Below are 27,896 nucleotides of genomic sequence, written 5' to 3'. Positions count from 1 at the left end.
ATAACGGCTAGCGATGAAGACAGTGGGCCCAGGAGAAAGGGCCATGGGGACACAGGGCCAATAAGGACCAGGAATTTGGGGGAAGCCATGCTGACGGCTATTGGAAAGGTAGGTCTGAGGAAGAAACGTGGAAAGTGAGGATGAGACAGAGATAAGGGGCCAGAGCCTCTGACCACTCTCATGCCCAGAACTCTGTTTCAGTGACTAGTTCTGTTGATCTTGGGCTCATGGTAACCCACCCAGTCTAGCCTAGTGTGTTAATGCTATGGTGTGGTCTACTGCTGTGCCTAGTCTGCCCACCTCCCTCCTCCAGTCCTCTCACCCCATCCAGAATCAAGCACTCAGCAGCCTTTTGAGGAGCCCTAGCCCCCTCCCAATACTAGATAGAGTTTTGCTTATGTGTATAACTTCCTTCTGAATGCCCCTTTGTTTCCCTTCCCCATATGTTGGGGTCCATGGGGGAGGGAAGGGGAAAGTGTTTGCTGGGACCAAGCAGAGTGGGTGAGCATTAGCAGTTGGACCTCCATCTTGCCCCAATACTAGAGTCCTGCCTTTTCTTGAGTTGTTCTGGGGCTGGAGCTGCAGGGGCCAGTATAGTGGTGCCAGGTGGAATAGGGCAGAAGAAAGAGGAACTAACTGATCTTTGGCTGCCAAAGGTGCCCAAAGCTGGCTCCTGCCCTAAGTACGCATGGGTGCAGGTCTTGCCCCTCCACTGTAAGAGATGGTCCAGCCTGGTGCGCAGCCGCATCAGGGCAGGGAAGGCGCTGTGGGCGGCGAGGTGAGATGTGTTGTGGCAGCTGCCCCGCTGCCCGAGGCCCGCCCGGAGCGAACACTGCTGGTGGCTTTAATTGCTTTCACATTCGATGGGGCTGGCCTGTGACAGGCCTCTTACGCGGTGCACTCTGGCCGTGAACCCCCAACCCCCGCTTGCCCAGGGGCATCCTCTAGCTCCTGAAGGGGCCTGGGCTGCTGGCCAGAGATGGGCCCAGCCTGCACCAAGTTGGGAGGGGACACAGCTAAGAAGAGAGCAGCAGCTACAGTCCCACTCACCCTCTGGCTCCATCTGCTCCTTCCTGGTGACTGATGGATTCAGACAGCCTTCATCCCCCCCAGTGCAAGAAGGAAAAAAAAATACTTGCACACATGTTGTCCTGCCTACCATGTTGGTCCTACCTGGCTGTAGGGCTAAAACCCTAGGGTCTGGCTCCAGCCTGTCTTACCTGGATACTCACTACTTCGTCTGGCTGGCTCATAGCTCATCTCACCTTAGGCAGAAGCAAGAACTGCCACCCCACAAACCCTGGTACTCTTCTGCACAGTTCTATTCCCACGCTGGCCTCTGGAACAGCCTGTTTTCGTGTGTGTAGGGACAGAGAGGGTGACAAAAGACCGAAAGCTCCCTTACAAAACAAAACGCTTTTATTTGGTCCTTGGAGCCTGAGTGGAAATGGCCTATGGAGTCATCGAACAAGGAAGGGACTGATAGCTGATAAAATAGTCTCTGTGTTCGAAGAGCTGGTCCTATTTACAGGGTTAAAAATATTCACAGCTCAGAGTAAAAGGAGGCCCAGAGGGGAAGGGAATGTTTCTCTAGGTATAAAAACCCTTGCAAGCCCCATGGAGGCAAGGACAGTGGGTGTGCGAGCTGCCCACTGCCTATGGGGCTGCAGGACAGTGGTGGCCAGGTGGGGGGGCCCAGGAAATGACTCAGGCGTCCACGTGACAGATAAGGGCTCTGACAAGCAGCTAGGGGAATGCTGGGCAAGTGGGCAGCTTGGCTCCCTCATCTAGGAGAGGAAGTAGTCACACCTTACATGTGCCTGTGATGGGACTGGGTTGGGGAGTGTCCTTCTTTGTGGACAGACTGAGGCCGAGGGACAGTGCTGATTGTGGTCAGGGAAGCTAAGGACGAAGCGCTTCTCCAGACAGCCAGGCAGGGTCTGGCTCCCAACCTGCCACCCCATCATGGCTTCGATCCTGGAAGGTGCTCCAGGAATTGCATAGTGTTGCAGGAGGGGCAGCTGTCCCCAAGCCCTGGCTGATGGCCACCCAGGCATCTGCTTCCTGCAATGCGCCGCTCATGTGCCAAGGCTATCAGGACCCTGCTCACTAGGCAGGGAGCTGGGCTTGGGAACAAACCAAGGGGGGGAAGCAGCAGATCAGAGCCTCCACAAAGGGTTGCCCAGGCTCTCAAGGCAGGATCATGGCCTCTGAACCCCCAGATCTGGTTCTCTGAACATATATCTAGACTGCCTCTCTACAGCAAGTGACTGCATATTCACAGGGCCTTGGCCACCTGAAGCTGCCCCCAGGGCTCAGGATAGAAGTACTGGAATGAAGCCCACCCGGCTCGAGGTATTCAGCATGGCAGCTGGGAGGCCTGGTGGGGGACTGAGGGTATTTGGAGTGTGGAAGGAGGGGAGGGAGGCCCAGGGGAGGCTGCACCCTGTAGCCGGTGGCTCCCTGGGCAGGGTCCTGAGATTCTGGTTCAAGCATCCTCCATTGGGGGTCTCCCTCATAAAGTGCACGTCGGGGAGGGCAGGTGGGTGGATCTGCACGTAGGCCCTGCCCTAGGGAACTGTAGTCATAGTGGCCGGGGTCCATGGAGACCAGCCACATCAGGTGTGAGTGGGGGGCTGTGGGTACCCCTAGAGGCCGTCCAGTCGCTGAGGAAGGCCTGAGCTGCCTTGCGATGTGCCAGGCGGTGGGTGATAGAGAATCCAGCATTGCCTTCCAGCTGGGACAAGATCACCAGGACCTGCCTGGAGGAGAGGGCCGATGAGGATCAGTGGGAGACCAGGGCCTAGGGTAGGGGAAAAAACAGCAGGTACCCACCTGTGCAGGGGTGGTACACTGTCCTGGGTGCGCAGGCTGCCACGTGTGGATACCACATTGAAGCTGTCGGTGCAATCACATTGCACATGCAGGTAGGACTTGGGGTGCCGGTTCTCCACTACCACGATGAGCCCCGCCCAGCCATGAGTCAGGTAGTAGCAGGTCATGCCCTCTCGGCCCTGGGCACAGGCACAGGGTGGGTGGGCCAGGGCTGGTGGTTGCCCACCCGCTGCCCTCCCCCATCAGGACCCCACCCACCTCATGCCGCTCGCCCCGGCTCTCAGTGAGCAGGATGATGGCATCGGCCAGTGTGGTTGGCTGCGCCTCCACCGGCTCCACCATGACCAGCCTGGAGCTGTACACTGCGAGTACGTGGCCGGGTGGCTCGGGGGCACCTCGGGGGACCCCTGTTGAGGGGCTGGAGGCTGTGAGGGGTGTGGATAACGGAGCCAGCAGCTTTCCCGTGGGTGGGCTTTGGGGCTCAGAGGGTGGGAGGGTGGGTATGGGCCTCATCTGGCTGGGGCCCTTACCCTGGGCAGGGGGCCCTGGTGGAGCAGGGTTCCAGTGGTTGAAGGCACAGCACACCACAGCATACTCGCCAGGTTCCAGCATGACATCACAGTTCACAAACTTCTTAACAGCACGTTTGCTGTGGGCTAAGAGGCGGCCCAGGCTCAGGCGGCCACCAGTGCCAAAAGTGGCCCGGAACACCAGGATGCACAGATCCAGGAGGTGGCTGTCCACTGAATCCGAGCGCCTGAGGGCCAGAGATAACGGGCTGCTGCTCATGTGGCCATAGCCATGTGCTTCTAGCTTGGTAGAGTGCTCAACCTGTTGCCTACCTGCTGCCCTCCTGGAAAAGGGCAAACTCCAGGGAGGCACGCTCCAGCACTGTCAGCGCGGTCACACCCACTGGTCCACTGGCAGTGCTTGGGAAACATCCCTGAACCCGTGCCTCCTGCCAATCTGAGTGTACCTTGCAGATGTCCACAGAGTCAAAGTACCTAGACAGTGAGGGAAAGGGGCAGCTGAGCAGAGTGCAGCCCAATGCCCCAGCTCTGGGATGCAGTGCCCACACTACGGCCTCTGCTCTCAGCCTTCAGCACTCACAGCAGTCTCCCTGCTTCACTGTTCCCTTTTAGTTGTCTCCCACCCCTCTCTGCCGGCCCTGGGAGTCCCTTAAGCAGAAAGCACTTCTCTAGGCTGTAGCCCTGTTGTGGTTTGTATGTGAAGTATCTGGTCCCTGGCTGGTGGTGCTACAGCAATCAGGAGGGAACTGACCTCATCAGTGGGTGAAGCCATTGATGAGTTCATAGCTGAATGAACAGGCTATCAAGAGGTGGTGCCTGGTTGGAGTAAGGACACTTCCAGGTTCAGGCCTGGTCTTTGAAGGATATGTGTGGCCTCTACCTGTCTGTCTCTGCTTCTTGACGGCAATGAGGTGAGACTTTGCTCACCAGATCTATAGCAAGGGTCAGCTGATCATGTACTGAAATCTTTAAAGCCATGAACAAAGTAAGTTTTATTTTTGAGATGGGGTCTCATATTGCCCAGGCTGGCCTGAAACTCATTATGTACTTCAGGAACTTGGGACCCTCCTCCCTCAGTTGCTGGAGCGTTGGGATTACAGATGTGTGTGCTAGCATACCTATTCACTCCTGCTTTTAAGTCGTTCTCCTCCAGCATCTGAACACAGTGACAGCAAACTGATATGGTTCCTGAATACCACGGGGTACAGAATGACACACAAAAGCCCTGCTTCATATAAACCTAAATTCCTTGGCCAGACCAAGAGCTGCCTTTCAGAGGCCCGCAGGAGCTGGGACACAGACAAACTGCTTATCTAGACCAGTTCTCCGAGGATCTGGCCACAGGAAAGGTGAGGGCATCCAGGTACCTGATAAAGTCACTATACTCCATCCAGAAAACACCCTCGCTGCTGCCATGTGGCATGAGCTCAGCTCGCAGGTGCCCTGGCCAGTGTGGCCACTCATCCGACCAGCTGCCATTCCAGGAGAAACGGCCCCAAGGGTTCCGGAGTCGCAGGAGCCTGGAGATCACAGGACTGAGAACCAAGAACCATGTGCCTTGTGCCCATGCACTTGTCCACCCTCAGCCAGTTGGGCCCTTACCTGGAGCCCTGAACATCACGAACATCCAAGATGGAGTAAGCATGGCGGGGGCGCAGACCCAGGCTCTCGTAAGCAGCATCATCTACCTTCATGTTACCTCCCCCACAGGAGGCACCCATGAGAAACCTGTTTGGGCAGAGTGACACTGGCTGATGGAATGGATGGACAACAGGGGAGATGACCCTTCCTGAACATGGGGGTATAGTCTGGGACCCATGTGACACGTGCTTTCTGGATGAGCTCAGCGTGTCTGGGCTACAACAAGCTGGTTTCTGAAGGCTTGGGCCTGAAATGTGGGCAGTAGCACTGCCCAGGTTCAGGGGAGGCAGGTATTTTGGCATCCTCTTCCAGGACTAGAGCTTCCGTAGGTCTTTGGGTTTAGACTCTGCTAGACCAAGGTTTACAACACCAACCTACTCCTTAGGGTCCCTCTGTGAACTCTTGCCTGTCTTTTCCTAAGTGAGAGGTAATGAGATCTGGGCTCTTTCTAGGGTGGCTACCTAGAATGGCTATACTTAGCTATGGCTCGCTAAGCATCTACTTAGATGCGGCACAGTCAGAGGGCGCTGGCCCCACTTCTCCCACCACTCCACTCTTCTCTCCTCCCAATGCCACAGACGATGGCAGTGACCGCCTCTTACCCAGCCTCCTTAGAACTCAGCATTTTGGCCCAGATGAGGTCAGTATCAACAGGTTCTTCTCGGGGGTTAGTGGAGCTGACCTGCAGCGCCAGGCTCTCACAGGGGGCACCGGTGAGTGTGGCCAGGCCTTCAATGGCACGCCCTGCCTGGAGTGCGAAGTAGGAGCCGTGCAGCTTGGCCAGCGCCTTCTCAATGAGGGCCACCCACAGCTGCTTCCGTTGTGCCTGGGGGAGGGATCAGAGTCAGAGGTTGCCTGGCTTTCCGGCCTGGCCTCCCACCTTGTTGTCCCACCTGTGAGAAGAGCAGAAAGCCAGCCTCATCGCAGGGCAGCATGTCGTCCACAAGCACTGTGGTCCACGTGCCATCCTTGCACAGCCGTACCTGGTAGGCACCCTCTGCACATAGGCTACGTGTAACCATCACTCGCTCCACGAGGTCGGGACGTTCAGCCAGGACTGCCAACGCACTGAGGAACCTGGATTGAGCCAGGCAACTTCACAATATGCCCACAACTGGACCAGTAGCCTCCATCCTCCCCTGAGCCTGCCTGTTCCTGGCAGGAACCTGGAGCCTCACCAGCAGTTCCCCAGCAGGCCCTGTAGGATGTCAGAGGGCCTCAGGGTGTGGAAGACTGACCACGGAGTGCCGTGGTCCCTGAAGACAGAGCAGTTGATTTCGTGGGGCCGCAGCCACTGCTTTACTCGCTGCTGGACGCTGTCGCCCACTGGGAAGCCGACAGATGCAGGCCCGGGGGGGAAGCTGTCATCCACAAAGTTCACACTGTTCTGTAGGGACCATGGCCGGACACTCAGGCTGGGCAGGGCAGCCTCAGGCCCAGAATGATTCCATTCTACCTTTTGGAGGAAAGACCCCACCCTCCCAAGAGAGCTTTAGAAGGTTGGGGTGGGGTTCTTGCATATTATACCGACCTTGGCGCTAGGCAACTCTGAATGGTTTGAAGGGCTCACCATCAGGATGATCCTGAGTGGGCTTGGGGACACATGGCCTTCCTGCCCATGACACTGTAGGCCAGTGGCAACCAGGCCACAGTGAGCATGTTAGCCTGGGAGATGGCACAGCTCCAGCTGCTCCTTCAGCTGACCCAAGAGTGAAGCCACCCAGGGTTCAGGCTCTGCAGCTCAAATGGAGCACCAGGTACCCCAGCCTTGAGCTTTAATGGGGCATGCTGCCCTGTGTTGGACAGCCTCACTGTATCTTCATCTCTCTGTGGGCTTAGACACGGGAGGCCTGGGGGCCTCCTAGGCCTGGGAGCTGAGGGACTGTGACATGAATAGTAGAGGTAAATGTTAGTTACCTTGGGCCAAGCTGCCTCTCAGCCTTAGAAGAGAAGCTCCTTACCTCTCTGCAGAAAGCCACTATGTTCTCCCAGAGTGCCTTGGCCTCGCCCTCGTCTGTCTGCCTCCGCTTCTCCACATGCATGCTCTCCCTGCGCCTCAGGGGTGTAGCCCCCCGGCACTGGGTCACTAGAAGCTGTGGTGTATGGCAGGCTGCACAGTGCTTGGCCCGAGGTGTGTTGATCAGGGTGCAGGCAGGGCAGGCCCACTGGCCCAGGCGATCAGGCAAGAGGCGGGCAGCCTTGTGTGCTGAGGGAGCTCGTCCACAGCAGCCGACACAGGGGCCAGGCTTGTCGGCACCACAGTCGGGGCAGTGGGTAGGGGGCTCACTGTGCTCCTGGAAACCATGCAGCTTGGAGCCGCCACATGCTGAACACCTGGGGGCTGTTGTGGGGTTCCTAAGCGTGCACCTGGCACATGACCAGGTGGTGAAGTCAGGGCTGGAGGGGCTGGCAGGTGTGTAGCGCACAGTGTCTCCAGCCAGGTCAATGACATCACTGCACGACTCACAGCGGGTAGGACTGCTCTCTGGGGCCTCCTCCTCCAATACACTCAGTCGCTTGCCTGGTAGCAACTCCTTGCCTGACAGCAGCTCAGCTAGGCGGGAGGCCCCAGCTGCAGCTCGTCCAGGGCCCTGCGGGGGCCCTTTGGAGCTTGTGGAGGTCGAGGACTGAGCAGCCTCAGGCACAGGTGGCTGAAGCTGAGGGGGAACCTCCCGGCGGCTTCTGGGCACAGGGTTGTTCTGTAGGGTGGGTGAGAAGGGGCTGAAGGGTGGTACCCTGGGGGGCTCCTGGTCAGTGGAGATGGAACCCTGGCTGGTGGAAGGAGAATCAGCATCAGCACTTTCCCCAGGGAGGATAGGCTGAGATGGAGCAGGAACAACATGGAAGCCAGTAGGGGCCACAACCTCAGGAACCACCAGGGCCTCCGGGGGGATGCGAGGTAATGACAGTTTCCGGGGTCCCCCACAGGCAGAACAAGAGCTGGCCACTGGTGTGTTATGCAGTGTACAGCGCTGGCATGCCCAGCCACTGCCAGGCTCTGTCCCTTCCCCTTCGTCCTCCTGCCCCTTTTCTTCTTCTTCCTCAGAGTGCCCTCTGGCTGGCTCCATGGCTACTAGCCCTGCTGTCCGCACAGGGCCTGCTTCCTCCTTGCAGTTGCCCTTTGGTTCCACCAGTATGGTGGGTGGCTTGGGCAGGACCCCATTGATAATGGGCAGCAGAGGGGCTCCAGGAACAGGCTCTGGGGTAAAGCCACACACTTCGCAAGCCTCTTTCCCTAAAAAGTTCCGGAATGTACAACGTGCACAGGGCCATTTCTGCTCCTCCACGCTGAGCCGCAGGATCTGGTCAAGATCTGGCTTGTGCCTGGGGGCCTCACAGATGGAGCACTGGCGTTGGCCGGCAGGGTTCAGGAATGTGCAGCGCGCACAGGACCACTCCCCAACTGTGGCCATAGACCCAGGAGAATGCGTGTGGCTGCAAGGGAAGAACCTGATTAGTGTGGCTTCTTTGAGGCCTAAAGTCACAATCATCCATGGGGAGAAGGACACCACTTTTCCATGGAGGGTGACTGGGGCTGAGGTAGATGCCTGACTGGATGTAGAGCCAGCAATATGGAAGTGTGGTCACCTTGCGGTCAGCAATGTTCTGAGGGATAATGGTTGGGGCAGTCTTCATTCAAGAACAGCCTAAGCCTTTGCCCAGTGCACATCCTCAGCTTCCCTCATTCATAGGTGCCAAGGGAGACTCCTTGAGCCCCAGGTCAGGGTGGAATCAGAGCTAAACCTGGGCATTCTGGCCTTTTCCTATGGGCTTAGCACACTCCACACCACTAGGCTTGTAGCAGGGTGGCCATGAGTATTGGGAGGCTTGTGGATCCTTCTTGGAAAGGCTACCTGAGCACAGTGAGGACACAAAGCAGACACAGCGTGAGCCTGGATGGAGGTGAGGTTATAAGGCTTGCACCTTGCATTATTCTAAGAATTTGACATGCTTCTGGGCTTTGAACAAATAGAATACATGGAGTGCAGTCCCTGGGCTTGGGTGGAGGCCGGTTTCCTGGGCTCCTGGCCTGACTACCTGCTCCCAGGATGGGTCCCTCAGGCGGATGGAAAGGGTGCTGGGCTCCACAACAGGGATGAGCTGAGCTGCAAACACACTTCCACAATACCTATTTGTAGAACTAACCATAGCTGCTCTGCCTCTGGGAAAATCAGTTGCCTTTTACAATGAAGCACGAAGTTATGCTTCTAACCTTTGGTTCAGGAAGAAGGAAAACATTCCTCTTCAAAAAACAAACAAACAAAATTCTTCCCTCCAAAAGATGACTTGCCTAAGGGCCCAGGGTTGATTCTCATTCCACCTGCCTGTGTAGGTTGGGTAGCCCCAGGAGAGACAGGTAGAGGTGCTTAGGCTCCCATGCAGAAGCTGCTGAGCTGCCCACGGCCTTGCCCACAGTGGGCAAGGCCCAAGTGGACAGAAGGAACTCTGAGAGCCCTGGAGCAGCAAGTGTGCAGGTGTACCAGGCTCAGGTCAGAGCCTGGAGATCACCAGACCTCTCTCCTCCACTCCTTTCCTTGGAGAGGGCTCATGGTTAAGGACAGAACACAGCGTGCCAGCAGAGAGGATGTCCCCTGACACCTCTCCCATACGAGAGCACTGTTGTCTCCACCTGCACATCTACTTCATAGCACAAGATGGGCATCCCAGAGGGCCCTGGTGGGCCACAGTGAGTTTGACAGGTTACCTCCCAGGAACCTCCTGAGGTAAGTCAATCCTCATGAAATGTTCCTAGGGGGCTCTCAGGGCATTCTCTGATTCAGCCCTAGGCCACTGACCATACAGACTGAGGAAGGTTGTGATGGCTAATTAATGCTTCCTGTCTACTCGGCTGGATCTGGAATCATACAGAAGCTACACCTTGGCAGGATCTTTGAGGGTGCTTCCAGAGAGGTTTAACTGAAGAGGGACGATCCACTCTGTAGTCCAGGCAGGCCTCAAACTTATAAAGACTCTTCTATCTCTTCCGAGTACTGGGATTAGCAGCATGTCCCACCATGCCAAGCCTAGAATACCCACTCTGAATATGGACAGCACCATCCCATAGACTGGGATTCCAGGTTAAATGAAAAGGGGGAAAGGAGGGCCATTAAATCTGGTGACCTGAGTTTGACATCTGGGGACCCACATGGTGGATAGAAAGGATCAACTCTCATAAAGTGTCTTCTGGCCTCCACAGGTGAGCCACGGCATGCATGCATGTATACACACAACCTACAATAATATGTAAAAAAGGAGAAAGCATGAGCTTCTTTGCTTCTTAACTGCAGCTGTCTCATGCGCTCATGGCCACGTTCTCCTTGAATAATGGACTGTGTACCCTCTGTGATGATTTAAATAAAAATGGCCCAATAGGCTTACATATTTGAATACTTAGATTTTCTGCAAGGCCTCGAGAAGGCACAATGCTATGAAGGTAAACTCCAAGATGCAATGAACACCCCATGATGCTGGAAATGCCAAGACCATAGAATGTCTGCTGAGGAAAGCTGCTGAAGTGGAGTGGAGCTGGCTTAAGAGAGCGGCTATGTGTGCTGGAGACAGCACAAGTGGAGAATGGGGTTATTCAAGGCTGTTGGAGTCTAGAGAACGTCACAATAAGCCACAGATACAGGACACTGAGCTTCTGGTATGGGTTTGGTCTTCCTTGGCCCTATTTTACTTTGCAATGCTCCATTTCCTCTCTTTTGGAAGGGGGTTTACTTACTCTATGCCATTGTATACTGGAATTATATAAACTTTATAGTTAAGAGACTGACTTGACTGTTGACACGAGCCAGGTGTGGTGGCTATAATTCCAGCACTCAGGAGGCAGAGGCAGGCGATCACTCTCATCCCTCTGAGATATACTGAGTCCCACCGGCAAGCCCCTCTTTTTGATGGAATATGTACCCACAAAAACTGTAAACTAAAATAAATCCTTGTTTCGTTAAGTGGGTTTTGTTAGGTACTTTGTTATAGCAAGAAGAAAAATGACTAATACAAATTTCAAAAATACTAGGGAGGAAGTTCAGGTGCTCATTCATCTCAGGAAACAGCTGGAATGGCCAGGGTCTGGCCCAGTTGAACCCAAAGCATGGCCATTGACTGGGATGAGAGGAGAAAGAGGAACCACACAGGAAACTCATATAGATGAGCCAAATCAGGAAGACTCCAGCTGTAGTATAGGACAGCTCCAAAGAAACAATGCCTAAAGATCAAACTTGTTCCAGAGGCCAAGCTGTGCATCTTCTGTAACCAGAAAACCTCTCAAGACCAAGGACTCTTAGGGTAATTCTGGTCAGCTGTGTGCTATGAACCTCCCAGGACCCCTACCCTTTACCCTCCTTGGTTCACCTGCTAATGCCCATAGTCCATGACCAGTCCTTTACTGAAAGGCCTGGGAAGGGACCCAGGACTCAAGACCTCAAGTCCATAGGCAAGGCCAAACCACCACAAAAGTCTGTGTAGAGCTGAAGACCCAATAAAATCTGTATACAGAATTTGGCAAAACCTCTGAGAAACTCTCAACACAACAAACAGCGAGAGTGTTGCTAAGTGGCAGAGTGCTTGACTAGCATGAATGAGATATTGGGCTCGACTCCTAGATCCAGAAGTAAAAAGAAATTAAAAAAAGGGTTTTGCACTTGATTTTCTAGAATTCTCAACACAAATACTCCTAAATCACAGCACATGAGCTCACAGAAGTAGTTCCAACTCTTCAGGACACGGGCTTTGTTCTCGACTCCCTGGGCAGTGCGACACTCAGATTTCATGCAAAGGGAGGTGACAGGCTCCAAAGCTACAACAGAGTCTACCTGAATAACCAGGAAATGAGCACCCAGAGGACCTAGAGGTTGCTGCATCCTGCTGTGGTCTTTGCAAGAAGTCTCTCCCCTCTTAGGAAGGACAGGTTAGCTAATTAGGCCACTAAAAGATGGGATGCCCTTGCTCCACAAAGCAGCAGCTCCATGCCCTACCCTTGCCAGTTTCTTACCCTGTCCTGAGGACCTACATAAGGGTGAGGGTAGTGTCTCCCTTTCCAGGGAGATGTACCAGGCTGTTTTCCTGGGCTGACTACAGGCTGGCCTGCTCAATTTTTCTGGATGGGTGTGTCCTCCTTACCTCTGTCCCTAGGCAGGCAATGCCTGAATCAACTGTCTACTGATTAACCAGCCAGGTGAGGCTGGATATAAGCAGGGTTCCTATACTGGGCTCTCATTGGTGGAGGAAGGAAACCCACTGTACCTTGATCTCCTGGGCTCAGGTGATGAGCTGCCTTCTTACCCATACAATGGGTGTTACCCAAAAGGAGAATACCACCTCGCTGGGGGCGGCAGTCCTGAGAGATATGATGAGGAACTGCTACTTTCTGCCCTATGCTTCTCCCAGTCCACCCAATGTCCTATGAACACTGGGGGAAAGGCTGTCTGTTTCCTATGCTTGTGCTGTGTTACTTCTGTGTGAGTATACACACATACGTGGGGAAGGAGTCCTGAAGGGTGTCCACAGAGTAGTGTCACCTTAGGCTTTCCTGCCACCTGTCTAGTGCAGTAACCCTGTCATGTCCATCCCCTCTCTTTCAGAACATTAACACTGTTTATTTCTGATTCAACTCAGATGCCTGCTGCCTACTTAAGTCCTAGGCCTACTGAGAACTAGTATACACTGAGGATGCCAGTTGAGGGGAAGAGCCTGGCAAGAGGCTGGAGTAATAGGAAGTAAAGACATCCTCAAGTCTTGGGTCTCTCTCTCCTCTTAATCCCACCTCCTTGCTTAGCTCAGATGAATCTGTCCAGCCAAACAGTTATGGATGTCTTTAAATTTTTCCTTTTTTTTTAAAAATATTTATTTATTTATCTATCATGTATACAATATTCTGTCTGTGTGTATGCCTGCAGCCAGAAGAGGGCACCAGACCCCATTACAGATGGTTGTGAGCCACCATGTGGTTGCTGGGAATTGACCTTTGGAAGAGCAGGCAATGCTCTTAACCTCTGAGCCATCTCTCCAGCCCCAAATTTTTCCTTTCTTCACATAGCCCAAGTTGTATCTGAACTGCTGATCCTGCTTCTGCCTCTAGAGTGTTGGAATTACAGGCACACACTTTCATGCCTGGTCATAGTTCTGGATTTTAAACTCTTGTGATTTATTTATTTATTTTGAGCCAGGGTCTCTCTTTGTAGTCCCAGCTGTCCTGGAACTCATATGTAGACCAGGCTGGCCTCAAACTCAGAGATTCACCTGCCTCAAAATTCTTGTGCTTTAGTTGGGCAGTGGTGGCACACGCCTTTAATCCCAGCACTTGGGAGGCAGAGGTGGGCAGATCTATCTATGTGAGTTTGAAACCACCCTGGTCTACAAAATGAGCTCCTGGATAGACTCCAAAGCTACATACAGATCCTGTCTCAAAAACAAAACAAAAAATCTTGTGTTTTGGGGGGCTGGAGAGATGGCTCAGAGGTTAAGAGTACTAGCTGCTCTTCCAGAGGACCTGAGTTCAATTCCCAGCAACCACATGGTGGCTCACAACCATCTGTAATGAGATCTGGTACTGTATCCTGGAAAGTGTATACATAATAAATAAATAAATTTTAAAAAATCTTGTGTTTTAAATATACACATATATTAAGCAATATATGTATGTATATGTACCATGCACATGCTGGAGCCCTTAGATGTCAGAAGAGCCATTGGACCCCAGGAGCAGAGTTTCAGGTGGTTAGGAGCCACAATGTGAACTGAACCCAGGTCCCCTGGAAGAGTGGGTGAGTGCTCTTAGCCACTGTGCCGCTTTTATAACCTCCCAAATCTTGTGCTTTTACTTCTGCTTTATGAGACAGAGTTTCACTCAGCAGCCTACCCAGCCTGGAACTCATTATGTGGCCCAGGCTACACCAAACTCTCAGCAATGTTCTTTTGCCTCTTGCCGCAGCTTGCCAAAATCTGCAGCAACAGGGTGTGGTACACAATGCTGAGTAACCCCTCACCCCCAAACTCACTTAAAATTTAAACCTTGAACTTTCATTTACACACATGAACTTAGTAAAATATAAAAGCAGGAGAGCCACCCACCCATGTGACATGTACATGGTGACATTCTCTGTTGGAGCGCTGCTTACTGACACAAGACAGAAAACAAGTGCAGCATACAGCCTCAGCACACAAAGCCTAGACATTCGACTCTTCACAGTTTTTCCTGAGGAGATACACACATACATATACACACATATGAAAACATGAGCAGTTCAACACCAACAGTCATCAGAAAAATGCAAATTAAATCAAGTAAAGCTTCACTGCACACCCTGCAGGATGGTTAGAGTCAAAGACAGATGATAGCAAGCATTATCAAAGTCAGGGGACACTGCCAACACTGTTGGTGGAATGTAAGTGGGCCAACCCCCGAGACAGCAGTGTTTCTCAGAATGTTGTGTAAACTCACCACAAACATAGCAGCAGCTCCAGATCAGGGATACACCCAAAACAATTAAACACATGCCCACATAAAACCTTCAGCATGAAAGTTTATAAACGGCATTATGATAAGAGCTAAGTGAACAGACAAGCCAAACGTAGCTTATTCCTACATCAGAAGACCACAGAAGCATGCAAAGATGGAAGTCCATGCTGCAATGGGAATGAATCTTAGGGACAGTATGCTGAGTGAAAACAGCCAGTCAGACATGTGGTCACATGTGAAATCTCTAGAAAAGGTAAACCTACAAACAGGAAGCAGGTTAGTGGCTACCTGGGGCCAGAGCAGGGATGGAAAGACCACAAACAGAATCTCGTTCAGGTGCAAACTAACTCATAAGGGTTTGTACAAAGCTATGAACTGGTTAAAAATGATCTGTACATACATTGAGAACAGGTGAATTTGATGGTGTGTGGAGCTTTATGTCAACTTGATACAAGCTGGAGTCATTCTGGAAGAGAGCTCCTCAATTAGAAAATACCCCACTATCTGGCCTGTGGGCAATTCTGTGGTGCATTTTCGTGATTGGTGATAGATGTAGGAGAGCCCAGCTTACTGTGGGCAGTGCCACCCTTGGACTGGTGGTCCTGGATGCTATAAGGCAAGCTGAGAAAGCCACAAGGAGCAACCCAACAAGCAGCACTTCTCTATGGCTTCTGCATCAGCTCCTGCCTCCAGGTTTCCACCCTGAGTTCCCTCAATGACAGACAGTGCTGTGGAACTGTAAGCTAAAATAAATTCTTCCCTCCCCTAGTTGATTTTGGTCAATGGTGTTTTATCACGGCAACAGAAAAACTAAGACAGTGTATAAGTCATATTCTAATAAAACTGCTTAACAGAGTTAAAACTTGTATTAGAGATATTGCCTGGAGCATCCTGAGTACTAAGGGCAGGGAGGCACTGTGATGCCTTCACACACATGAGAAACTGCACCATCTCCACTTGCTTGAAGATCCTTGCTATAGTGCCGCTTGTCCTGTCTCTCTGGACCTTGAATTTCCAGTGGTTGACTCTCCCAACCAGTAGAGTGACTCAGATCTACAGACTCATTTGGTCTCAGTACCTCCTTCCAGCATCTCCTAAAGGTCACTTGTCTGCCAGCTCAGAAGGCAGTCTCCTGTCTGTGCTCTATGCCCAGCTAACTTTCTATGCCCGACAGATGAGTGAGTGAGCTGTTTGTGGAAGTCACAGCCATGCACTTCTCTGAGTAAAGAAAAGATCAGAGTGTTACCTGGGTTCTCTAGAACAGAGCAGGTCTGCAACCTGAGGTGGAACCCTGGCTATATAGGGGGTGCCAGATATCCTTCCTTTAAAAATGACATGCATGCAGGTAAAGGCTGTGGTTCCCCACAGCCAGACTGGCATCCCTAGAGACAGCCATTCTGGAGCATAGGTGCCACAGGCTGGGAAAGGGGAGCAGTGTTCAGTTCTGACAACTGTGTGAAACAAGTCAGCACTCTTAATACATGCTAGCTACAAGGGCTGAAGTTATCAGCCTCCAAGGCAGGGGGTCTCCAGACAGCCTTCATAGGAATTCAGAAGACCATGGGCAGGTACTGCTCAACAGTAGACATAGCAGAACCTCAGGCAAGGGAAAGCCTCACTCTTCAGCCAAGAGCAGCAATAACCCCAGATCAGATAGCTCCTGCACCTTTAGGGGAAATGAGTTGACAGAGAGCACTGATAAACAGAGACCCCTGTTCTGAGCAAGCATCAGTGTCAAGGAGGGACACAATGAAAAAGTCTCCTGCCTAAGACCCCTCAGGGTTGCCCCTCCCCACCTTCTTACCTTCGGGCCCGGGGACGTGGGTGCTGTCTGGTGACCAGAGCACTTCCCCAGACAGTCTCCCCAGGTCCGCTCCTACACCAGCCAGCTGCTGCCGGGGGCCCTGGGTAGGGTGGCCCCCCAGGGAAGCCGTGGTCTGATTCCGTCTCGGCAGCCAAGGAGGAGGCGGAGCTCCCCATGGCCCCCCTGACAGTGGCCACGTAGAGAGCCGGGCCTGGTCACCTCTGGCCGGTGGCACGCGAACGGAAGCATGGAGAGAGGAGAATGCCCACACCGGAGAAAGGGCAGCCGGCTGGTCAGTGACACAACAACAAAAATAAACAGAATAAAAAGAGAGAAGAAACAGTGTGATTCACACAGATGAAACTCTAGGCCCTGGGAGAGTTTCCCAGTATGCCAAGCAGCCTGGGGTACACGACAGGAAAGTGAGGTTCAGAGACCTGGGCATGACTTTAAAGTTTTCAGCACTGTAGGGTACATCCTATAGACAAGGCCCACAAGGGAATATAGGTCAAAGACCAAAGGTCAGCACCAAATGGAGCTGCAGCTCCCTGACTTGAGGGATATTAGGGTTTCAGGTTATCACCCTAACCTGAAAAACCCACCGTCCTCTCAAACTAGTCTCTAGTCTTCCATCAGAACAGTTTGCATTACCACAGAAGAGACTATCAAGGGGACATTTAGCCCACAGGAAAGGAAAAACAATGAAGGAGCAGAGGGCACAGCGAGATGGCCCTTGAAGAGCTAAGAGGTCAGGGCCAAGCTGTGCCTTTAGAAGGGCAGCTGCTGACTGTGTAAACACCCTTACCAGGCAAACCCTAGACCTGGAGAATGCCAGGGAACTCGAGAAACTGTCCTTGACCGGGAGGAAGAGGGTAGATTTTTGTGCTGCAGGGAAAGCCAGTTTATACCTATTGGCAGTTGGGGAGACCGACAAACACAGGGTGACTGGGTCTGTGTGTATGTGTGTCCCCTCTTTGGGCACTAGGTTAAGGTGTCTGGATACGTAGACCATACACTTGTCCTGGTTTTAGCACTTCCTACCCTAAGCTCCCCTACCACCCACTGACAGCACTTTCTCTGGCTTCTGAGTAAGCCTCTATAATACTGACTCTGGTATTAGGGTATGAATGAGGGGAGGCTGATATAAGGAGCCAAGAGACACACCTAAAGTACTATGGGATCAAGGGACAGGCCCACATGACATGTAACAGCCTGTGTAGTACTTCTGAGAGTCAGCACTTGACACCTGAGAAGACCATCAGCATCAAGCCCAAACCCTCTCCAACACACCCAGGCATGGGGTCAGGTAGTCCTGCAACCTCTCACCACGAGGTTGCAGTTAGAACCAGCTGTTTCTCCCATGAAGTAGTGTTTCCCAGCTACTTTCTGAGTTAGCATGTAAGGGACTGCTTTTGCCAAGGGACTGGCCCTATTGGCTTGGTGACCCTGTGATATTTGAAAGCTTTGAATTCATACTTTGGAATGGCTAGAAAACAAAACAAGCCAGGTAGTTGTAGTGCACGCTTTTAACTCCAACACCTGGAAGAAAGAGGCAGTGGATTTCTGTGAGTTCAAAGCTAGCCTGGCTTACAGCTGTTTTAACACCCGCAACACCCGCCCCCCCACCCAAAAGAATGAAAGGGTATGAGAAATGAAACTTATGTGAGCTAAAATGTCACACATTCCCTTTTCTGAAGACAGGGTCTCATGCAGCCCAGCTTGCATTTCCACTCAGGCTCCTTCTGCCTTGCCTCCCAAGTACTATGACCACAAGTGTAAGCTACCACGTCAGCTTGAAATTCACATTTCAGTGTCTACAAATGGTTTGGCTAGACAAGGCTGTGCTCATTTATTTACATGCTGTCTGTGGCTTCTCTCAGAGATTACACAGCACAAGACACCGCAAATGTTCCTAAGTGTTCCTTTACCGAGGGCTGGCCAGTCCAGATCAGACGGTATAGTACAGGTTCATGATTCCTGCAAGCCACACAAAAGAGGCACAAAACGAAGAGAGGGCTGGAGATCTGGCCAGAAGCCACAGTGGAGGAATTTCCAAAATCATCTTCTGACTTCCACATGTGTGCACATGTTCCCTGGCCTAATAATAATAATAATAATAGTAATATAAAAAGCTAAAAAAAATAACAGGTGGAACTGGGTATGTTCAGACCTATAATCCAGTACTAGGGAAGCTGAAGAAGAAATCAAGATTTCTAGGACAGTCTGGAGTATATGCTGAAACTCTGTCTCAAAAATGAACAAAACAGGGAGCTTGAGAGATGGTTCAATGGTTAAGAGTACTTTGTTGCTATTGCAGAGGACCTGAGTTGGGATTCCCAGATGGTTTACAACCATCTATAATTCCAGTTCTAGGGGATCTGACATGCTGTTCTGACATCATGGGTACCAGTCACACATGTGATTCACATACATACATGTAGGCAAAACATTCATATATATAAATAAATCTTTAAAAAACCCACAAAACAACGAAAACAAATATCAGGTAAAAAGATTTCAGCATATTTTGTGTAACCTAACATATCTAGAATGCTGTCCTTTCAGTATGAAATTATCACAAATGACATTACTGAGTTACTAAGTATCCCTTTTTTGGTCAAGGTGCTTCTCCTGACTCCCTAGCCCACTTAGGGTGTTACTAAGTAACCTTAGCTAATCTTGCACTCTTACTACCTTTGATTGTTTTCACATAGGGTCTTACAATGTAGCCTAAACTGGGAGTAAACTCCTAATTCTCCTGCCTCAGTTTGCTGAGTACTACAATTATAGGCATGACCATGGCACTTGGCCCTGATCAAGATCTTTAGACTGTTTTCTAGCTCGACAAAGACATGTCACTTCCTGGGACTGAGCAGCCATGTGTGCTGTTGCTCTGCATGGGTATTAGTGAACTGTTGGTGTTGGTGACAGGATTCTGTTCTGGTGCCCAGCAACACAAGCTCTGTCCACCAGTCCCACATTACAATGGTCACCCAGTGCACCTGCCTCTCCTGTGGTTGTCAGCGCTGGAACAATCCCCCAAACTGATAAGCCCTGGCAATAAAGGAGACTCCTGTGAGAAATGCACCCCAGAATTTCTGATGCTCCTCTCTCATATTCAAACCCCGAGCAGGTAAGAGAGAGGGAAGAGTGTTGGGAGCTGGAGATGCCCATGGGGCAGAAACTGCTTACAATAGGGTCCTGAGGTGATCTACTGCCAACACTGGGCCTTGCCACATTCACTGTGAAAGCATGCACTAGACTCATGGGCTGCCTACCTGCTTCTCCAGAAGATATGAGAGTTCTGCATGGGCTTGAGTGCTGCTTGCCCCACAGCTCCTGTAGTTCCCACCTATCCCTCTCTTCATCCTGTCCAGGGACTATCCTCCTCCTGTCTTTGTGCTTGCTCACTGGGGATGCCTTGCACATAGGATCTCTTGAAAAGGTAGGGACAGCACATTCTTTTTTTGCTAAGTGTGCAGAGCAAAGAAGAAAGGTAGGCAGGAAGAGCAATGCTCTCAGTTCTCCATGCTACAAAGTCCCAACCATATCCACTGTGAAGATGGAGAGAGTCCCTTGGTGTGTGGAGGAGCCTCTTGACTAAAGGCCACCTAAAAGATGTTAGCAGTCTTAGTACTCCCTTACACCCCAACACACACACCAGAGAGCAGTTGGCTACTAGTTCTTTGTTGGCCTAGGGGGCTCTTTTACCTCAAGAGGCTGACATCAGTATTTCTCATGTATCCCAAGCTAGCTTAAAACACTATGTAGCCAAGGACATTCTTCCACTCCTGATCCTCCTGCCACAGTCTCCCAAGTGTAGGATTATAAGCATGTGTCACCACACCCAACTATACACGTGTGCTTCTTTGAAACCCACCTTCCTTCTGCAGGCCTTTTGCCCAGCACCTTCTGTAGACCTGGTGGTTGTTAACTCCACATGTATGGTAGACAGCTGTATACAAGGTTCTACATGCCTTCCTTCTGGGTTCTGACAACTGCACTCAGGGACCTTTGAAAGGGTAGAAGGGGAATCCAGTAGCAGCCCTAGCTAGAGAGTGTTGGCTGTTTCTCTGGCTTGGCCAACCCTCTATAGAAGCAATTATCACACCCAGGCCACTTTGCCAGGGAACACTGGGACCTCCCCTTTGAGGGAAGGAGGCTAGCCCCTCCTAGGTCTCTCCCATCTAGGCCAGAGCACACCAATATAATTAGCATGTGGTGACAGGCAGGGACACGGAAGAATGCCAACACAGGTGGATCCAGTTTTTGTTCACATTCTGGCTGCCTAGGCTGTACTCAAAGAGAACAGGAAGGAGAAGAGAGTATGGCCCCACTATAGGTGGCAAGCCTGAGCCACCCCAAGGGCTGTCTTCTCTGACAGGATTTGCTGGTGGACAAAGCCCCCTCTCCTGAAAGCACTTCACTTGCACCTCCTTTTACTCCAGTTTGTGTGCTTAGCAAACACCCTTTGACCTCTGCTGCAGGTCAGGCTGTCTTAGGAGGCTGGACACAGCAAATAGTGATTCTCAGAGATCCTACCCCAGACACTGTCTCGCTGCTACATGACTTAAGTGTAACCAGTCTCCAACAAGAGGCAGAAGGGGCAGGGTAGACTAAGGGCCATAAGATTTGAGAGATAGGGTCATCCATCTTATCAGCCCTTTATGCCTTTCCCACTTCAAAACAAATCAGTCAGTTCCTCCCTTATTTGCATTTGGAAACTGTTCTACTTTTAAATGGGACAGTGGCCTAGATCAGGCCTCAAGGAAGCAAGGAAGTGGGGCTGTCACTGTTCTGAAAGCCGAAGTGTTAATTATCAAGGTGGATTAGCATGTCCCCAGCCTTGGTCTGAGATGTTCTCTGCACATGCTGAGGGCAGCTGGAGAAGACCACCAGGACAAGCACGAGAAGACAGGATGATGCCTCCATGGATTCTGCGCAGAACCACACAGGGTGTACTCTCTACATCAACAGCTTCTTTCTGTTGTCCCCAGCTCCACCTTCAGCTCTGAGGGTCCTCTGAGAGAAGGTGTTGGTCATGACAGTACATCCCAGGTAGGCCAGGCCCACAGTTCTTCCTCACGGGCGCTCAGGGCTGGAGGTTGGGTGGGGACCACCGTGGCTTTCATAAGCAGTGAGACCTGCTGGGCGGTGGTGGCACACGCCTTTAATCCCAGCACTCGGGAGGCAGAGGCAGGCGGATCTCTGTGAGTTCGAGACCAGCCTGGTCTACAAGAGCTAGTTCCAGGACAGGCTCCAAAACCACAGAGAAACCCTGTCTCGAAAAACCAAAAAAAAAAAAAAAAAAAAAGTCATGAGACCTAAGGGCTGCAAACCCACCGTCCCACCGTGAGGGTCCCTTAGTAGAGTCTGTCTTTTTGCCCCACATTAAAACAGCCAAGTCAGTATTTCCTGCCCAGAGCTCCCAAGGACTTGTGGGATACCTCATTCTCAGGACAATCTGGGGGATATCACTAAGTCAAGGCCAGGGAGACCTTGTGTTTCAAGGGTTCTTGGTATAGGAAGTACAATGTCTCCGTCTCCCCATTTAGGAGTGCCCTGAGCACAGTACTCAACCTCAGTAAAATAAGAATAGAATGGGTTCTCACACCAACTGAGTAGAAACCTAACACACAAGCTCTTCCTCTTGGTAATTTTACAAAGGGCCATCTTCTCCCATTCTAACTGCAGTAACCCCAATATCACTTGTCTCTTGAGACAGTGCATGGCAAGACAGAACTTGAGTGCTAGCCGCCACCTGGCAACAATAGCTATCCACCATCCCTTAGCGTTGTACCTACCAGGGCAGGAGGCAGTCAGTTCAGCTGTGAAACCAAGACCAAACCACTGCTGGGAAGCAACGCTGCGGATATCAAGGCCAGCTCCAGAGGAAATGGCCTGGGGACAGGAAGTGAATCCTCCTCAAGAAACTAGGCTGGGATCTACCCCAGGGGAGGACGCAACCCTGTGAGAACTGGCTGAACAGCATTCCCTGAAAACAGGCAGAGTGCCTCCACAGAAATGGACCACCCTCCGCTCTTGGAGCCTCTTTTGGCCAAGACACCACAGCACAAGAATTCCAGGTGGGAGTCCCTGACAGGCCATAGGCAGACATCTCAGGTGGTACACCCAAGAGGGTATGAGGCCCAGGAGAGCCTCATACCAAACCCCACGAGCACAGCTTCCCCCAAAACAGTTTCTGTAAAGCCAGAGAGCCCGGCTGGCAGGGCAGAGGGCTGGTCACCTGAGAACACTGGAGAAAGGGTCTCTGCACTCCCACCTCTGCAGCTCCATCAAACAAGCACAGTGCCTCATAACTAGCTCACCTGAGGCCACGCAGATGACAAAATGTCAGTGTGTCCAACTTTTGAACAGGCTGCCACTGCAGCACTCACCAAGACAGCACGCTCCTCCTATCAGGGTTTGGACTCTGGCCCAAGAATGCCAAATGCAGCCTTTGGGATTATCCGCTTGAGCAAAGTCCTGCAAATGAGTCTTGATTGGCCGCGTGGTTCAGGCCCTGCCGTCTTCACACTGCTATGGCCAGAGCCTCTATTTACTGCCCCACCTAAGCATGTGCTGCCTAGGCACTCCTTCCCTTTAAAAGTTGTGTCTGTTCCCTAGCCAGAGACCACAGGAGACAACACGGTCTGCTGGCTCTTTACTGCCACTGCCACAGGAACCAACCTGTCATGGCAAACAGGCTGTGGCACTGGTAGGACAGCAGAGGGGGTTATTCAAGATCCTCTCCTGATGTTCCTCAACTTGGCTCTGCCCCTGGGTAGAGTTCATCGTCAGGGCCACAGATCAGTAGTAGCTGGCAAGGAAGCCTAGGCTGTCTAGGTACTGCCAGGGAACTGTGCCCAGATTGGGGCAGGGCTCAGGGGAACAGCAGAGTGTCACCAGGATTCCCTGGACTCAGGTCCTGGCACTGTTCAGTCACTCCAACTGCCAACGGGTAACCACTGTTTCAAGCTGCAAAGCTCTGCTCTTCTCGGTACCTGCTCACTATGGCAGATGTTGCCATGCAGGCAGGATACTCATATGTCCTCATCCTGCACTTCCTTTCTGGGCCACTGCAACCTCCTCTACTCTCTTAGCCACTGCCTTCTCATATGCGTAATACTGGAGACAGTGGCCATCACCCTTCACCTGCACACAACAGAAAGGGTGCGAGCTGAACTCAGAAAGTGAACCAGAGATTCTACTGAAAATGAAAAACCCACCTAAGGGCCAAGAGTAGGATAAAGACTTAGGTAGAAGGGTGCTGTCTTAAAGCCTCTCACTCCCCTGACTGGAAGCCAGAACACGTCACAAGGTAGTTCTTAACCTTGAGTTCGAGATTTTTTTTCCATTTTTGCCAAGTACTTCCTGGTCTCCAGCTCATAAGCAACTGAGAGTGGAGTTGGACGTAGCTGTACACACAAGCACTCCAGAGCAGGGGCCTCTGAATTCAAGGCCAGCCTGGTCTACAGAGTGAATCCTGAACAGCCAGGGCTACACAGAGTCTCTCACACCCCCCCCCCCCCACACTCCCTAGGCTGGACCTCAGAACAGCAGTGGGGCCTCCAGCTGCAGGCCTGCTCAGAACAAATGAGACACATAGATCCTGCTGAGGTGAACTACAGCAGTTCTTGAGGCTGGGGCAAGGCTAGTCTGAGACACCTACAGCTGACCCTGCTGCCTCCCAGACAGGGAAACGGTCCCTGAACGGCCTTCTTTCTGTGTTTCTGGAGTTGCACACCACCTTCGCTATACACTATGAAAAGGGAAATTATCTTTTTCAAAATGTTGCCAGGAAAAGAAAGGATTTCAGTTTTTGGTTCATAAGTTCAGTGTTGTTTGCTGTGGAATACAATTTTAAAAAAGAAGGTAGAAGGTAGCCTGGTGGCCTTGCCATCAGCAGAACAAGAATCCTAGGGCACTCAAGCTCACTGCTGGCTCCAAAAGGAGACAGGAGCACTAGGGGGCCATAGCACGTCTGGCAGCACTTCTTTCCCCAGTAGCTCTGGCCTTTCCACATCTGCATAAAAGCAGGCGCTCCAAAAGCTGTACAACTCATTGATTTTTCCATCAAATGGTGTATGGTCAGCAAGATTAAGAAAGGGACAGAAAGTCTGGAAGTTCTTTATATCTAAAGGGCAACTTTTTAAGAACCCTGGAGGAGGGCATGGGAGCAACTTCTGCAGCAAAGAGCACTCCACAGCTTTCCCATCCTATTAGCAGCGGCACGGCTGCACCTTGACATTTTCAAACGGCAACTATCGACATGTGTTTCTTCCACTATCCCAAAGCTCTGCCCAAGCCCATCCTCCAGCTTAGCCACCAGGGAAGTGGGGAAAGCAGTATAGGGAAGCAGGAGGCCATGGCTATGCATTTGGCAATAAAAGAGAGTTGAGGCCAATGCACATATTCCCCTTGGTTTCCTAACATGGAGACTTGAGCAAACCTGCCCTGGTGCCTGGTGAATCCTTAGAGAGAGTTGGCTACATCACTGGCTTCCCATACTGCAGCTTGTGCAGAAGAATACAAAGAACAGTGAGACCGTTCAGCACCTTAGAGCCCCACACTATCACTCCTGTATCTCCACACTGTGGTAGAGAACGTCTGTCTGACCAGCCTGGGAAGCAACATGTTGCCCACATCAAGATGTTCTTTGGTCCCCTGGCCGCAAGGTTTCACATGGTTATGCCATGACTCACAAAGTGGCAATCGTGGCTAAGCAGGTTTTCAAGCACAGCCTCAACCCTCAGCCTCCTCTGTAAGTGACACTTACACAAGGGTCATAGGCTGCTAAGTTCCTTCTCAGACAGAAACAAGATGAGGCCAGGTCCCTGTTTCCACATGAGACGACATGCTGCCCTTTTAGATAAGGAGAGCTCTTCAACCTTAGAAGTCAATTGACCTGGGGCTGGAGAGATGGCTCAACAGTTAAGAGTACTGGCTGCCTTTCCAGAGGACCCAGTTCAAATACTCCCAGCACCCACATGGCAGCTCACAACTGTCTGTAACTCAGTTTGGATCAGGAATCTAACACCGTCACACCAATGTGCTTAAAATTATATATATGAAGTCAATTGACCCAAGGCTACCAATGGTCAGCAGCCAACTGAGGATGTTTATTGGCTACCTGCTCAGGGTAGGGCTGGACTGAGTTGGGTACCAGGACCTTCTAAGAAATAACATACACGACTTGAGAAGGGGAGACTCAGGAAGCTGGGGTGCCCCCGGTAGACCCCTCAGAATAAACCAGAATGGTATCAGACATATAAGGGTCAAATGGCTCCAGACAGCCAAGACATATCAGGAATGTGGAAAGGTCAAATGGCGGAGTGCATCCAGCCTGAGGGGTTAGGAGACTAGGAACATCTGGAACCAGGAGCACATGCATTTCAAGATGCTCTTGCTTGTCAGGTGACATAGCCAGTATGAAGTGGGGACCAGGCAAGAGATGCACAGCCAGGAAAAAAACTAAACAATCCACACCCCTGGGGCGGGGAGGGGGAGAGACAGGAAGTGTCATTTTTCCAGGCTAGAGCCCAGAGCCTTAAGACCATAGCTGTGTTTTTCACATTCTGCCTCCCAGGCCAGGCAGTGAGGACCCCAGGATAAACCAATGTGACAAGTTACTGGTGATCTTGGCTTTCTGTGTTTTTTTTCCAAAGAGTTCAACATTTTTTTATCTACCGCTTTTTTCTACTTTTTTTTTTTTTTTTTTAATTTTGCTCTCTCAGCCCCAGCCATTGTCTAGGGGAGTGAGAGGCAGCGCTGACCTTAGAGAGCACATGTCTGGACAAAGAACTACTCTACCTTCCTCAGGCTCTGAACTGATCACCTCATCAACAGCACACACACGGAGGACTCTTAGAGCACCAAAAAAGGCTCTTCTCTCAAGTACCACCAGTAAAAATGTGGAAGGAGAAAGGGGTTCAGAGACTCGGAACTCCACCTACCCCTACCTTGACAACTGCTGTCCTCCAGCCTCAGTTTCTTTAACTGTAAAATGGGGCTTACCTGTTTGACCCCAAGGCCCGGATAATGTACAATAGGGGCCAGGAAGGCTTGGGAGTAGACAAAACCTGACAGTCAGAACCAGGGCAAAGTCTGGATCCAAGGATGGAGAGCAAAGAACCCATTTCTTCTGGAGGCCAAGCTGAGGCTTCTACCCAGATGTGGGGTCAGGGCCTGGCTCCTGCTCTCAGATACCATGGCCAGCAGAGGTTTTGATTGGTAAGTGTCCCCATAAAGCTGAACAGTATCTGGAGCCATGGATCTAGCAAGGCTTAAATCTGCCTTCCTTGAGCTCACTGACCTGTTTGCCATTCAAACAGTTCCTGGGATTCTCAGATGTTGGGAAAGAAATAGGAGCATCACTCTGGAGCAGAAGACCACAAAGGAAGTAGGATCAACTACCTCATGGAAACAAGGTTGCTGTTCAACAAGACACAATTGTCCTATTCTACAGAACTGTGGTCCTGAGGACATCCCTGACAGCCAGACTCTGGAAGCAGGGAGAAACTCAGAGGCAAGCTCCAGACTTCAAGGGAACTGCCACTGGAGGAGCAGAACTCAAGTTCCTTACTGAGGAGAGGTTCTTCCTGATGAGGGTATTGCTGACCTACAGTGCCAGCCCCAAATGCCCACGAAGGTTCTCAGGTTCTCGGCCTGGGTGTTTAGAGTCCTAAAGCTCGGGAAGGTATCCTGTTTTAGAGTCTAGGTGTTTCACGGTCCTGTTACTGGTGTCTAGTAACAAACTGCAGGGACCCTGAGAGCCAGCGCAGCAAGGGCCATCTAGCCACACAAACGGGTTCCCAGATCAGACCTAGAAGGGTCCCCTTTCCAGACAACAAAAAGAAAATCCCGTAGCTGTCAAGGGGCCACTCTAACTTTCCCAGCCTACTGACAGGCCCACAAAAACAGAAGGAAGTGTGGGATGGGAGGGCACACAGGACGCCCTACGCGCTACTCTGTAGCTGCAGATTTCTTCAGGCAGAGAGCCCCCACTACATACACCTTCGTACAGAGTGGGCCAACGTTGCTTAGTCCCAGACAAGAGGGCACTCAAGGACAGGCAGGCACTGAGGGTCGCCTGCGTCTGAGGTTCCTGGGCTGGCCTCGAGTGACCCACACGACCAGCCCTTCCCTCTCACCCACGAGCTTGCCACAAACCAGGCTGTTGCTCCCAAGGCAAACACGGAGTATCCGGGCTGATGCCCCGAGGCCGAGCTCTATGAGTCCCTAGGCCGACTGGCCCGCCGCCTACCATGGAACTCACCTTAGCGAGCCGGCGGCGCCTTCTCAGCGCTCGCGGTCGGGCTAGGCGGGCGCGGCCCTGGTGCCGGCCCTCAAACGGTTGACCCACAACTTCAACCGGAGGGCACTAAGGCCCCCTTTACGCCAGCCGCGATGCTCCGCGATGCTTAGCGCGTTTCGGCCCCGAAGCTCTAGTCTCGGCCCGGCAACCTTACGCCGCCTCCGTAGCGCCCGCCGTCCCGCCCGGCCCACCCGGTACGCCTTACGCCTTCTCCGTAGCGTGGCGCCCAGCCGGGGCCCGCGGCTACGGCGCCGGGGGCGCACGCGGCACTGGAATCGCGCCGGAACTACGGCTCCCACAGGGCAAAGC

General features: G+C 51.9%; 1 protein-coding gene across 6 annotated transcripts; it reads right to left on the bottom strand.

Moving 5' to 3' along the window:
* Positions 1-1,442: 1,442 nt before the first annotated feature.
* Capn15 (calpain 15) lies at positions 1,443-27,823 on the bottom strand. 6 transcript variants are annotated; one of them, XM_026780350.1, is made up of 13 exons: positions 27,549-27,823; positions 16,271-16,559; positions 6,968-8,441; positions 6,185-6,393; positions 5,900-6,083; positions 5,609-5,832; positions 4,968-5,093; positions 4,733-4,885; positions 3,678-3,839; positions 3,366-3,592; positions 3,094-3,260; positions 2,836-3,014; positions 1,443-2,762 (listed from the first exon to the last, which is right to left on the bottom strand). In XM_026780350.1, exons 2-13 carry the CDS (start codon positions 16,444-16,446, stop codon positions 2,585-2,587), a joined length of 3,459 nt encoding a protein of 1,152 aa, XP_026636151.1. In that variant the 5' UTR covers positions 16,447-16,559; positions 27,549-27,823; the 3' UTR covers positions 1,443-2,584. The 6 variants fall into 6 exon arrangements, with proteins under 6 accessions (XP_026636151.1, XP_026636152.1, XP_005349117.1 ...); XM_026780351.1 differs by having other exon boundaries at positions 3,094-3,242; XM_005349060.2 differs by having other exon boundaries at positions 3,094-3,592.
* Between the last annotated feature and the right edge of the window lie 73 nt (positions 27,824-27,896).

The sequence above is a fragment of the Microtus ochrogaster genome, chromosome 7 (assembly GCF_000317375.1).
Source record: "Microtus ochrogaster isolate Prairie Vole_2 chromosome 7, MicOch1.0, whole genome shotgun sequence".
Classification (NCBI taxonomy): Eukaryota; Metazoa; Chordata; class Mammalia; order Rodentia; family Cricetidae; genus Microtus; species Microtus ochrogaster.
Note: the sequence above shows the minus strand (reverse complement) of the source record. Positions and strands in the feature narration are given on the sequence as shown.